Source organism: Caenorhabditis briggsae (genome assembly GCF_000004555.2).
Source record: "Caenorhabditis briggsae complete genome, chrIV, whole genome shotgun sequence".
NCBI lineage: Eukaryota > Metazoa > Nematoda > Chromadorea > Rhabditida > Rhabditidae > Caenorhabditis > Caenorhabditis briggsae.
The window spans coordinates 389,386-402,631 of NC_013487.2; the positions used below are offsets into that span (position 1 = coordinate 389,386).

Consider the following 13,246-nt stretch of genomic DNA (forward strand, 5'->3'; position numbering starts at 1 on the left):
AATAATTTAACAAATGGGTCTCTGCTGTTTTATATTCTTCCGTTTTTTTAGTTTTCAAGGGTAATTTTATTCTTGGTTCTGTGATTTTTTTTCATGTGATAAGTAAATAGTAAATATTGAAGTTTGATTCCTACTCTGCTCTAACCTTACTGGTTCTAAACCAAATCTCTATTTTGCAATTGTTTTTGTTTTCTTCAAACACGGGTTCTGAAACAACAGATGACTTCCTGGGCGGATATTCAAAAACTTGCATCCGATCTGCAACGTGTGCAGTTGACCCAATCTTCTAAGAAGCTTTCCGAGGTTAACTGTATCGAAGTTCTCCAAAAACTGATAGCTTCTCAACAAATCGATGTTGTCTACACAAGAGATGGACACACTTATGTGACGAAGAAACATCTCGAAACGGAGGTTAAGAATTTTTATTTTTATTGAAAAAATATATTTACAAAAATAGTATCAAAAGCTTTTTAAAGTCCCGCATTTTTGCGGAAAATCCCGTTATGAAACGGAATGTTGAACGGCAGCCACCATTCCTTCTTATGATGTGGCTCGTCTGGATGAGTCGGGGAAGCTGGTGAAGCTGCTGGAGATGAAGGATGACTTTCGGGTGTTGGGTTGTTGTGAGGCTGAAATATAATTCATAAAATTAGTTTACTACCATGACGTTGCCCTCATCTATATTATTGTGAAACATCTCAAAAAATTATGAGCTAAAAAGTTCTTGACGATGTTTGATGTCTACCACACACTAATTAAAATGGCTAGAGGCAAAATTACTGTATGATTGCTCACATCTAGATGCTCAGTTTCCACTTTAGGATGTTTCAAAATTGAACGAGTAGGCATTAGAATAGCGGGCGATGGGTTCGGCATACTTGCGACACAATGAAGTCACTAAAGAGAGAATTTCCTAAATCCCGCCTCTCCTTGTTTACCGCAATGAACTATTTCTTGTCCCCCTATCTCTGTCTCTCGTATCCCCCATATTTACGTTGTGTGAGTTCAGAATGAACTGGAAGAAAAACATGTGATCTTGTTTTCAAGCCACAGTGGTTCTTGGCTTGTTATTGTAGACAAGAGAGAGGGACATGAGGAAATAAAATTAGAAAAATATTAACACCCATTAAAAAATAGGTTTAAAAATTACCTTGTTTTTAGATGACAAAGTTTTGCGAGTGGACTTTGCCAAGAAAATAATAGGATTCAAAATGCAGTGAGCCATTTTCGTATTGTGGATCTTGGTCCGTGTTTTTATAGCTCTCTATTTTACAATTTCTTCCTCAGAGCTGAGGAAGGGACTATCTGAGATGAGGAATCTGTCTGAAAGAGCCTCTGAAGAGATCAGAAATCAAGTTTAAGATGCATCTCCATATTCCTTGTTTCCAGATCAAAAACGAATGTGTTGCTGCTGGTGGACGTGCTCCTCTTACAGACATTGCTGTTGCTCTCAACATTGACTTCGATCATATCGAGAGAACCGCCCGTTTGATTGTTTCGAGTGACGATGAATTTACACTTTCGAATGCTGAACTGTTTGCTACGTACGTTAGTCGTTCTTTGAATTTTCTTGACTTGGTTTCAACCGAAAACATGTGAACTACAAATGGCCAAAGTGGTTATTCTTTGTGTAGAACTAAGATTTCGATTTCAGTGAATACGTGCATAGCCTCCGCAACGAACTTCGCTCTCTTCTCGATGAACAAGGTCATCAAACAACTGCTGCTCTCTGCAAACACTGAATCTTTCTCCAGAACTTCTCCAGTCGCTTCTGATTGAGAAGTTGAGCTCAACTGATTTTGAAGGAGTTGTGGATGGAGACACAATTTATACATCCTCGTTCCTCGATGCTAGACAATTGGTTCTTCGTGCTGTTCTTGTTGCATTGACCAAGTAAGTTGTTAGGGCAACCATTCATTTTAGAAATGTTCATTTAGAGTTACTCCGATTTCTACCATTCAAAAGCGTGTGGGTCTCACACCAAAACGGTTCTGGATTGCATTTGAAAACCTTCAAGCTCTAGGGGAAGTACCTGGTACACTCATCGGCTCACGAACTTCTCCTGCTTGTTCGTATCGACCAAAGATGTACGATTACCTTGTCAAGACATGTGTGACAAACCAATATAGGCAGAATGAGTTCTTGCGTAAGTAACAGTCTTGACTTCTTTTGTAAATATCCCATTCTTCCAGAAATGTCCACTCTTAAAACTCTCGGCCTTGATTCAAAGACGGCACTTGAAGAAGTTCTCGGTGCTAGTGAGGTGAAGAAATTGGTAAATTTGAACTCCATCTACATGTCAAAAGAGCTCATGGAGCAATGTGTTCAAACTGTTCAAGGTGAGGCTAGGAATATTACCCTGAACACTGACTATATTGTTTTTGTTCCAGATGATATTCAGAATAGTGGAATCGCAGAAATTCGGATGTCTCTACAAACTTTAAACCTGCCATTAGATACTGCTGACGAGGATCTGATTGGGGAGAAAATCGCAAGTACAGAAAAGGACACAAACTTCTCCGACGGATTTGTTTACAACAATTCGATCCTTACGGAAGCACTGAAATCAATCAACACACAAATCGAAGCAAAAGCGCATCAGGAAGTGGAGAAAATTGATGTGGAAAAGAAGAAGCAATGTGGATCGAAAGCACCTGCAAAAGTTCAGGAAGATGTTAGTGTTTCTTTTTTGTTTTGTTCTTTCAATCGAATTATTTTAATTTCTAGACCGACGACTGGGGAGACAACAAAAAGGGAGGCAAAGGAGGAAAGAAGGGTGGAAAAGGTGGAAAGAATGGCGGTGGTGGTGGAAAAGGCGCAACGTCTTCTGTTCCTACTGGTTCTGGAACCGTTCAAGTTAACAGTGAAGAGTTAGAAGAATGGCTTCGTGAAAGTCAAACTGTGCCTGAAGAAATTCTTACCGTAGTCGTTGAGACATTACATCAGGATGCAACATCCGCACTACGTAAACAAGTTCAAGAAATCCAAGCACTTCAATTGGTTGTCAATGCTGCTAATTCCAAAAAGTCGTTGTCGGCGATAGGAGACAAGTGTCGACAATTATACGATTCTTTCAACACTTTCGAAGCTGGAACCACTTCATTCGCTGATCCGCTTGGTACCGATCTTCGTCAGTACTTGCTCAAAACCGTGGGAGTTGATCTTGCATGTGCTATTCTTTCTTATGCAATTGGAATTGATAATGTACATCAGCTGAAGGAGAAACAACGAGATGAAACTATCGAATCACTTCCAGAGATGGTTCGTGAACCAATCCGTGCTCTGTTCGCGTCTCTCAAGTCTACAGATGAAGATGCTGTCGAGAAATTCCACGACGCCGTCTATGATTGCTCAGTTCCAAGTGCTACTTCTTTGTCATTGAGAAAGATCGACAAGAAAGGAAGAGCAGAAGTCGGGGTTAAAGTTTCCGCCGACCTTTGTGACCAACTTGCATCTCAATCGGATCCAGCGACCACACTTCTCCTTTCGGTTCTCTATCTCTTTTCTCAAGCTGGACGTCCAACAACCGCCAGTGGAAAGTTTGTTGCTCAGCTCATTGCTCAGATGAAAGATTTCTGTCCGACGGTAAGCCTTTGAAAGTTAAACGAGAAAAAAAATTTGATTTTTCAGAACACATTCGAACTTCTTCAATCTTGTCAAAAAGGAGTGGTGACGTGTATCAAGAACCAAGATGATGATGTTGCCAAAGAAATCTTAAGCGAGGACATTGAGAAACTGAAATCTGCAGTACTCCAGTAAAATTTTATTTTGCTGTTTATTTATTGCATCCTTGAATAAAGTTATCTTCGCGTTTTCTGTTTGAATGCTTATTTAGGGGTTTTTTCAGACCAGGATCGATATTTCTAAATTCCCTAATGAATAATGACTCGTTGAACTCAGTGCACAACGATACTCCGTTACTATGGCCATAGCTATGGAGATTCGATTTTGACAACTTCCCTCTATTTTTATTCGGAATTTCAAAATTAAAATCCTTACAAAAATTTTTCAGATGTCTAACGATATTCCACTGAATCAACTCCAGCCAAACATGAATTCTTTCAATGTAACTGCAATTGTTTTGGATCAAGGTTAATTTTTTTTTCTAAAAAATATTAAAACTAGTTTTAGGATCATATCGAAGAACGCAGAGTGGGTCAATAATCACGATGAAAGTAGCAGATGCAACTGGATCGATCAATGCTTCTCTAATGAATCCGGAGTTTACCGAGACGTTCAGGCCTGGTGATATTCTGAAATTTCGAGGAGCCTACACTTCCATTTTTCAGGTAATTTTAAACTATTCCAAACTTTTTCGGTAATCATAAAATTTTCCAGAGCGGTCTCACACTGTCACTTGGAAAAAATGGAGAATGTAAAAAGATTGGCGAATTCATGATGATCTTCTCAGAAACCCCAGATATTAGTCAGATGCCTCTTCCAGCTGGAGTGACCGATAGAAGAGCAGACAGGCATTCGCCAACTGGAAACCGATATCAAAGACAGTGATCTCATATTTTGATTCAATTACTTTTCACTAATAAATTCCATTCAATGAGATTTCTCCTTCTTCTCATGAAGCTTCATGAAGTATTCCTTCTCCGCACAGAGTTTCCGACATTCTCTGCGACTCCGCTTCTCCTATTCCCTTTTTTTCCCGTTTGGCTCTTTCTATGGACCAACAACGTCGCCGTTTGGAGATCGATAAGCTTTTGGGCCGCCCGCGCAAGAAGAAAAAGAAAGCTTTCTTTTTCTTTTCTTTTATGCAGGAAACTTTTCGTATCGTTTTATTTGAACAGAAAAGGGCCTTCTTTAAAGGGGGTGATCTTTTAAAGAAAAGAGTTTAGTCGGTTTTTAAAACTTTTTTGAATATCCATAGCCTTCTGAATCATTAATACATTTTCCCTGCTTCCGTTAGTAATACTATTGTTTATAAACATGAATGAACGATTCAGTGAAATGCCAAAACCTTGTCGTTTCCTTTTTCTCTGACCGTCTGCGTCGCCACTTGTTTAGCCACTCTATCTCTCCTTGTTCTTTTTCTTTCCGTCATTTGACCCAGACCAATGTTTCTTCGAATGACTAATCCTCATTTTTTAAATCATCTCAATAACCCTTTAATTAATTATTTTCAGATGACGAATCCTTGGGAAGTTAGCGATGCTGAGTATCAGAAAAACTTGTCAATGTTCGGCCAGCTTACGAACGGTCAACAGTATATGGACGCGACGACTGCAAGGAATGCTCTGATGCGAAGCAATCTGCCAACTCCCATTCTTTCACAGGTAAATAAACGCTTTAATTTTGAATAAGTTACACTCGATGTTCCAAATTTACAGATCTGGGCACTGTCTGATCTTGATAAAGATGGTCGTCTCGATATTCGGGAATACTCCATTGCTATGAGACTTGCTTTCAATTGTTTAGCCGGAATGCCTTTGCCGCCTCAGCTTCCACCTTCACTCCTGATGGTTCCCGCTAGAAGTACTCCTGTTCATCAGCCAGCCATGCAACCGATGTGGCCGGGTAGTAGACAAGGAAGTGTAGACTACTCTCAAACGTTACCAGCTGGAATGGATCGTAGAATGTCTCAATCCCAAGCTTATCCATCTGGACCTCCAACAGTATCCTATACCCCGTCAGCTCCAGTTTCCATTGCTGGAACACCATCAAGACATAATTCAATATCAGCTGCGGGAAGTCCACTCAACACTGATAGAAGTGTCTTCGAGGGTCGTCAATTAGATAACTGGGCCATTCCTCATCATAACAAACTGAAATACTCTCAACTTTTTAATGCACTTGATAAAGATCGATTGGGATCACTGAGCAGCCAAGTAGGCAGAAGTGCTCTAGGATTATCAGGTCTTCCCACTAATGTATTAGCTCATATTTGGTTTTTATCGGATGTTAACAAAGATGGAAAGCTGTCTGTTGATGAATATGCAATCTCGCAGTACATGATTGAAATGTTCAAAAGCGGCTACTCTCTTCCTAAAGTCACTCCACCAGAACTCGTCCGAATGTGTGGCATCTCTTCCCGTTCCGCAAACAATACTCCTGAACTTGAACCTGGAGCAGAACCCCCTCAAAAATCTCCTGCTCCTAAAACTTTCGAAGACAAGCGCCAGGACAACCTTTCCAAAGGACAAGCGGAACTGGAGAGACGACGGAAAATCCTCGAAGAAGAGGAGCAAAGAAGACGTGCTGAAGTTGAGAAGAAGGAAAGAGAGGAAGCTGCGAAGCGAGAAAGAGAGCGGTTGGAGAAGGAACGACAAGCGGAATTGGAACGACAAGCTGAGTTGGAAAGAATGAGAATGTTGGAAGCACAACGGGAAGAGGAGGAGAAAAAAAAGAGGGCGGAGTTGGAGAAGAGGAAAGAAGAGGAAGAGAAGATGAAAAAACAGCAGATGGAGAAAGCCAAAGTTAAGCAAATGCAGGTATCTAATGAACGAATCATTTGGGAATATATTCATAATTTTAATTTTAATTTTAGAACCAAAAACAACAAGAGAACGAGAGGCTCGCGCAACGCCAACAACGAGAGAAGACTCTTCAATTTCAATTGCAAGCACTTGATGAGAAAGCGACAGATGTTGAAATTGATATTGGAAAAGCTAAGGATGCGGTTGCTGAAGTCACTGGATCTATTGAACAAATGAGAGCTACAAGAGACGAGAAGGTCACGAAGATTAAAGAATTGCAAGAGACCAATCAGAAGGTAATAGAGGGACCCTGGGAAGTTTCTTCACATCATAATCCCAGAGGGGATTACTGTACCCATCTGGTTCAATGAGTAAAACAGATGATGTACGTTCAAAAGAGATGGGTTCGATTCCCTCTATGGTGTGATGACGAGAGCGTGCCGCTGCACACAACCCATCGGTAGGGATGTGAAATGGAGAAATTCTAGGCACAGGGGCCATCTGAACATCATTTTATTTTTAAATTTTGATGAGAAAATCAAATTCTTATTTCATTTTCAGACTGCCATCGAATCTCAAGAACTGAGTCATCAACTTCTCCAAAAACAATCATCTCACAAGGAAACAACGCAGAGAAAAAATGAGTTGGAAGCCTTCCGTCGAAAACGAGATGCTATGCGAAAAGCAATTGAAGACGCAGCATTGGAACTATCCTCTGAAAAAGAGAAGACTTACAATCAATCTGAAACATTGAAAACCAAAAAAGAGAAATACAATAGCGATGTTTACTCGAAATTAGTTGCCAAACGGGAGGAATATAGAAAAATGTTCGAGCTCTATGTCCATTCTCAAACACATGCAAAGAGCAAGATTGGAGAGTTTGAAGCTAGTAGAATTGAGCAAGCTCCGCCCCCTCCAGTTGTTCAAACACAAGCACCGGTGAATGGTGTTACAACTACTAATTTCAATGATGCATTTGCTGAATTCGATAAAACTGATACTAGTCAGAAGTTCGATGCAGACTTTGGTGGCTCATCCAGCAACGTGGATCCATTCTCACAAGTTCATGCCCCAGTACAGGCACATTCCAAAGGAGCTGTTGATCAGTCGTCATTTAACATTCATGAAACTCACAAATGTCGCGCCCTTTTCGCATTTGAGGCTAGATCTGAAGATGAGCTGTCTTTTGAACCAGGTACTAAACATTTTTTTTTAATTGAGATGATCCACAAAATGTTTTCAGGAGATGTGATAATTGTGTTCCAATCTCATGCTGCCGAACCAGGATGGCGTGCTGGTCAACTTCGGGAAAAAGTCGGTTGGTTCCCTGAAGCATTTGTGGAATCCATCGCCGCAGTTCCCGCTCCTGGTGACGAGCCCCCGATTCAGAATATGCCTCCCAACATGACTCCAAGTTCTTCTATTGACCAAATCGGAGCACGAGCAGCTCGTAAAGCTGAAATCGAAGCTGCACTGGCAAAAGGTTCATCGGTGGATGCCTCAGTACCTCCAGCACCTCTTACTATAATTTGCCAATGTGTTGCACAATTCCAATGGCGTGCTAGAAACGAGGAAGATTTATCATTTGCAAAAGGAGATACGATTGAGGTTATAGAGAAGCAAGACATGAAGTGGAAGGGAAGAAATCCAAATGGAGACATTGGATGGTTCCCGAAGAGTTATGTGAAGGAAGTTGGAACTCCTACCACTCCTGTTACTTCTCCTTCTAAAGATGTTTCATCTCCTCCATCAGCTGGTGCACAATACGACGTGGTTCCAGCAGATATTAATATTCAAGCTCAAAGTAATAATTGATACTGGAGGCTGGAACCTATTTCTTCTTTTCAGATTCTTCTGGTGAAGTGTACAAGGCAATCTACGATTTTGAAGCTGCAGAATCGACAGATTTGGCTCTGAATGTCGGTGACACTATTGTGGTGCTTGAGAAGTAAGTGGGCATGGGTGTGTGTTTGACATTTCCTTGATTGCATTCTGTTCAACTAGGACTAGAAATATTCACTTGTTTTTACGATGCCAAAACGAAAAATTCCGAGGTTTAGATGATTTTATTAACTTATAAAATGTTTCCTTTCAGAAATGATGAATGGTGGAAAGGTAGATGCAATGGAAAAGAAGGAATCTTCCCAGCAAACTATGTCGAATTGGTACCACAAGGTGCTGTGCCATCAGCCGCTCCAGCTGCCCCAACAGCTTCAGCCACTCCTGCTCCACCCCCGACTGTGATCTGCGAAGCAAAAGCTATTGTTGAATTCACTTCTTCTGCAGCAAACCAGCTTGGAATTAAAGTTGGAGAAATCATAAAAATCCGAGAGAAGTCCGCAGCAGGATGGTGGGAAGGAGAACTAATTCGAGATGGAAAACCATTCGCTGGCTGGTTCCCTGGTGATTATGTTAAAGTTATTGAGGTAAAATCCGGAAAATCTTTAGTAATTTCATTTTATATCGTTTTTAGAACACCACCCCAACTTCACCATCGAAGTCTGTGCGAGCTACTGCTCTTTATGATTACGATGCTTCGCAAACCGATGAACTCACTTTCAAAACTGGAGATGTCATTGTTGTTACCGATAGATCGGAAGCTGAGTGGTGGAGTGGCCACAGAGCTCAAGAGCCAACAGAAACTGGACTTTTCCCATCTAATTATGTAGAATTGAAATAATTTTAAAGTTGTATTATGTTTATTGATTGCCTCTGATGACCTATTTCGCTTATTTATTTTTCACTTTGATCACCTACTTAAGCAGAGCATAATTTATTATTTTATCGCACCCCTGAGCAATAAAAGAGATTTTAGGTTATTTTTTTATTTTTTCCATTCAATGATTAATCCTATTTTCAGCCATTCAGGTTTATTTTCAGAGAATATCTCCACAATGTTGGACAAAACCCCTTTTTTTTATTCTCAAAATGTCTCAGCAATTTGTTTCGGCGGAACGCGCGAGTATATTTCAGCGAAACGCGCAAATCTTTATAAAAATTGATAACTGAGTCAAGTGCAGTTATGAATTGAATATATCCATTTTCGGCCTTTATAAAACTGTAATGGCGTTTCGAGTTGATGTAGATATCTGGAAGGACTACCTAATTTCTTAGAATTTGATCCGGTTATATTCACTTACTGTTCGTCTTGTTTCTTCTTGGTTCAATATATGTCGAATTTTACAAATTTCACTTCTTTAGAATATAATCGTCCCATCCATTAAAAATTGTAACTTCCCAGAATCGTTCTTTCAAAAAAAAAGAAAAAATCTCGAAATTTCCAAATTTTTATTTTCTCTCTCAAAAAGGCTGCAAAAAAATCTTCAGTAAAATTTCACCTGAAACCAAACCCAAACGCCTTCAATTCGCAATTCTCAGCATCAATAAATGAGGATTATTGCAGTTTTCCGATAATTTTGAATATTCCAGCTTCTTCTCAAATTTCTCTCTGACACATTACTTGCGGCGAACATTGAAACTTAAAAACATATTCATCAAGTGAAATTAAGTTATGCTTTCTTAAATTTGTTGGCAAACGAGGCTCCGAGATTTCACATTGCGCCTTGTTTAGCAAAGTCAGATGGTCGCAGCGACAGTCTTTGGCGAAACAGTGTTCCTCGCACGTTCCATCAAAACCCTTCACTTTCGTGCGTTTCGCAGAAACAAATTGCTGAGGTGGTAAAAATATAAGAGAAAAACGCGCGCGGCGGGGATGCATGCCTTGACTCCGCCCACAGAACCGCGCCGCACTGCACATTCGAATTTCTGTGTGCTGCGATGGACAGTGTTTTCGACTGATTTTCGCAGATTATTGAACTCCTACTTGTTTATTCGTCTGCAATTGATTTTTCAGTGGTTTTCTTGTACTCTATTGATTTTTTGAGTCCCACCGCTGCTCCTTCACCAGAAGAGGGCGATTTCTATATTCACATTTATTTTTTCAAGTTTTCTGTTACAATCCTAGTCGATAGATTCCCTTTGCATCTAAAATCACTAATTTACTCTGTCTTTTTGCTTCTTCATCTTTCGAATTCTATTGATTGCGAATATTATTTATTTTCCTTCTCTTTTTTCTCCGATTCGTATTAATATTCTTTCTATTTTCAGCCGTTCAGATGTCGTACGGCGACGGGCTCTCCGGAGCCGAGTATCTCGCTTCGATTTACGGTACCGAAAAAGATAAAGTCAACTGTTCCTTCTTCTTCAAGGTTAGTTTTCAGAAAAGCATTCTGATTCTTACTGTAGGGATTTTTCAGACAGGAGCTTGTAGACACGGAGATAAGTGCTCTCGAGCCCATCACACGCCAACGTTCTCACCAACGGTCGTACTCAAGAATTTTTATCACAATCCTGTCGTGGATGTTCGTCAAGCCGATGCCTTCGATAGTGAGTTCAAACCTATTTCGTAATGAAATTCTAAAATTTTCAATTTTCAGAAGTTGGAAAGCGGAATGACGAAGAGCAGAGATACTTCGACGATTTCTATGAGGAGGTGTTCGTTGAGATGGAAAGAAAGTATGGGGAAGTAGAAGAGATTAACGTTTGTGAAAATATCGGAGAGCACATGGTCGGAAATGTATATGTGAAATTCATGAAAGAAGAAGATGCCGAAAAAGCCAAAAATGATTTGAACAACAGATGGTGAGTTAATGGGGATAGTTTTACAACTTATGCTATGAAGATAGTGTGCCACTGCACTTATTCCATCGGAGGAATTTGAAATGGAGAAATTCTAGGCACAGGGGCCATCTGAGCATATATTTAAGCACTTGTAAAAACTTATTCTCTTTTGATTTCAAAAATAACTATCTACTAATCGAGCTGTTTTCAGGTTCAACGGTCAACCGATCTATGCTGAGTTGTGCCCAGTCACCGATTTCCGTGAGTCCCGTTGTCGTCAGCACGAAGTCACCACTTGCTCAAAAGGAGGATTCTGTAATTTCATGCACTTGAAAGCTATCTCTGCTGAACTCGGAGACCGTCTCTACGGAAGACGTGGACGACGAGCTGACGCAGCCGGACATTATCCATCACAACGTGGTGGATCTGGTGGTGGCGGCGGTGGAGGCTACGGTGGCGGCGGAGGCTACGGATATGGTGGTGGAAGAGATCGCGATCGTGGAGGATGGGGTGGAGGCGGCGGCGGTGGCCGTTACGGCGGAGGAGGTGGTGGTGGCGGTGGCTACGGATATGGCGGAGGCGGTGGTGGAAGACGTCGAAGCAGAAGTCGTGATCGCCGACGATATTAATAAAACTCTCCTGATATTTGATTTCTTTTTACTCCCTTTTTGCTATCTTCTAATATTCATCAAATCTCTGTTCATTTTACCCTCCAATCGATCAGTCGGCTGATTAAGTCGAAAAAGTTCTGTAATTTATCTCCTAAAAACTTTTAAATTGAAGGTTTCAAAAATTATTTTATGTCCCACTCTATCAATAATAAATTCATTTGTTACTTCCTTTTATCATCTTGTAGGCCTCCTGGTTTTGTATCCAGACAATTATCTTTTTAAAATTCTCTGAAAGAATCGAATGTTCTTCTAAAGATGAATACCAATTTTCCTCATAATCGGAAACGAACGCTATATGTGGGTGGATTTTCGGAAGATGTTACTGAGAAGGTTCTCATGGCCGCTTTCATTCCATTCGGTGATGTTGTTGCTATTTCCATTCCGATGGATTACGAATCCGGTAAACATCGTGGATTTGGTTTCGTTGAATTCGATATGGCAGAAGATGCGGCAATGGCGATTGATAATATGAACGAGAGCGAACTTTTCGGAAAAACTATTCGGTAGGATCTGTATTCAACAAATTTTTTGCATTCATGAATTTTTAGTGTCAATTTTGCTCGTCCTCCGAAAGCAACTGAACGATCGCAGAAGCCAGTTTGGGCTGATGATGAGTGGCTGAAGAAGTATGGAAGAGGTGGAGAGGCTGCCCCAGGAGATGATGCAGATGGCGAGGGTACAATAACCGAATCCACGTCAACGGCAGCAAAACTTCCAAGAGTTTATCTTGGAGTGAAAATCGGAATTCGTTATATTGGGAGAATTGTAATCGAGTTGAGAACGGATGTCACACCGAAAACAGCAGAAAACTTCCGGTGTTTGTGTACCGGAGAACGAGGATACGGATATGAGGGTTCTACATTCCATCGCATTATTCCAAAATTCATGTTGCAAGGTGGTGATTTCACGAAAGGAGATGGTACTGGGGGTAAATCTATCTATGGAACAAAGTTTGAGGATGAGAACTTCACTGTGAGAGGCTTCACTTCTATCTTTTTCAATAATATTTCTTTTTTCAGCTCCGACATACAATGCCGGGCACAGTTTCAATGGCAAACTGTGGTGCTAACACAAACGGCTCTCAGTTCTTCATTTGCACAGAGAAAACGGATTGGTTAGATGGAAAACACGTGGTTTTTGGACATGTCGTCGAAGGAATGAATATTGTGCGGCAGGTTGAGCAACAAGGAACCCCATCTGGCAAGCCACAAATGGTTGTGAAAATTGTGGAAAGTGGAGAAATAGAACCGGAAAAACGGATTGCTGCTGAGAAGGCCGCTTCTAAAGCTGAAAAGGCAGCTGGTGCTGAAAATAAGGAGCCAGAACCACAAGCTATGGAAACATAATATCTTTTTCTATGTGATTATTTTTCCTTCAACCGTTTTTTTAATCACAGTAAAAACTCCCTCCCGAATCTCTTTTATCCTGTTATCTATTTATTTATGAATGTTTTTATCTTGTCTCAATTATCAACTTCTATCAATTCATATTTTCAGCTCGTTTTGCAACGATTTTTGTATCTTGCTCTTT

At 40.5% G+C, this 13,246-nt stretch overlaps 5 protein-coding genes across 5 annotated transcripts; all 5 read left to right on the plus strand.

Annotated features, from left to right (window-relative positions):
- Window positions 1-219: 219 nt before the first annotated feature.
- On the plus strand, window positions 220-3,759 carry CBG00415 (the record flags this gene model as incomplete). Its single annotated transcript, XM_045244746.1, has 8 exons — window positions 220-411; window positions 1,390-1,544; window positions 1,617-1,707; window positions 1,766-1,893; window positions 1,938-2,146; window positions 2,193-2,674; window positions 2,728-3,585; window positions 3,631-3,759. 8 exons carry the CDS (start codon window positions 220-222, stop codon window positions 3,757-3,759), a joined length of 2,244 nt encoding a protein of 747 aa, XP_045091567.1.
- A 253-nt stretch (window positions 3,760-4,012) lies between these two features.
- On the plus strand, window positions 4,013-4,509 carry CBG00417 (the record flags this gene model as incomplete). Its single annotated transcript, XM_045244747.1, has 3 exons — window positions 4,013-4,091; window positions 4,177-4,289; window positions 4,339-4,509. The coding sequence occupies 3 exons, from the start codon at window positions 4,013-4,015 to the stop codon at window positions 4,507-4,509; spliced, it is 363 nt and encodes a 120-aa protein (XP_045091568.1).
- A 626-nt stretch (window positions 4,510-5,135) lies between these two features.
- Cbr-itsn-1 lies at window positions 5,136-9,096 on the plus strand (the record flags this gene model as incomplete). Its single annotated transcript, XM_002632349.1, is given in 10 exon segments — window positions 5,136-5,285; window positions 5,340-5,484; window positions 5,506-5,592; window positions 5,626-6,491; window positions 6,497-6,721; window positions 6,987-7,620; window positions 7,669-8,229; window positions 8,274-8,373; window positions 8,521-8,851; window positions 8,899-9,096. Coding segments are annotated over 10 exon segments (3,297 nt in total), but the record flags the coding sequence as incomplete, so codon positions are not given.
- Window positions 9,097-10,540: 1,444 nt separating this feature from the next.
- On the plus strand, window positions 10,541-11,674 carry Cbr-uaf-2 (the record flags this gene model as incomplete). Its single annotated transcript, XM_002632350.1, has 4 exons — window positions 10,541-10,633; window positions 10,682-10,811; window positions 10,862-11,066; window positions 11,257-11,674. The coding sequence occupies 4 exons, from the start codon at window positions 10,541-10,543 to the stop codon at window positions 11,672-11,674; spliced, it is 846 nt and encodes a 281-aa protein (XP_002632396.1).
- A 297-nt stretch (window positions 11,675-11,971) lies between these two features.
- Window positions 11,972-13,062, plus strand: Cbr-cyn-13 (the record flags this gene model as incomplete). Its single annotated transcript, XM_002632351.1, has 3 exons — window positions 11,972-12,219; window positions 12,265-12,688; window positions 12,736-13,062. 3 exons carry the CDS (start codon window positions 11,972-11,974, stop codon window positions 13,060-13,062), a joined length of 999 nt encoding a protein of 332 aa, XP_002632397.1.
- Window positions 13,063-13,246: the final 184 nt, after the last annotated feature.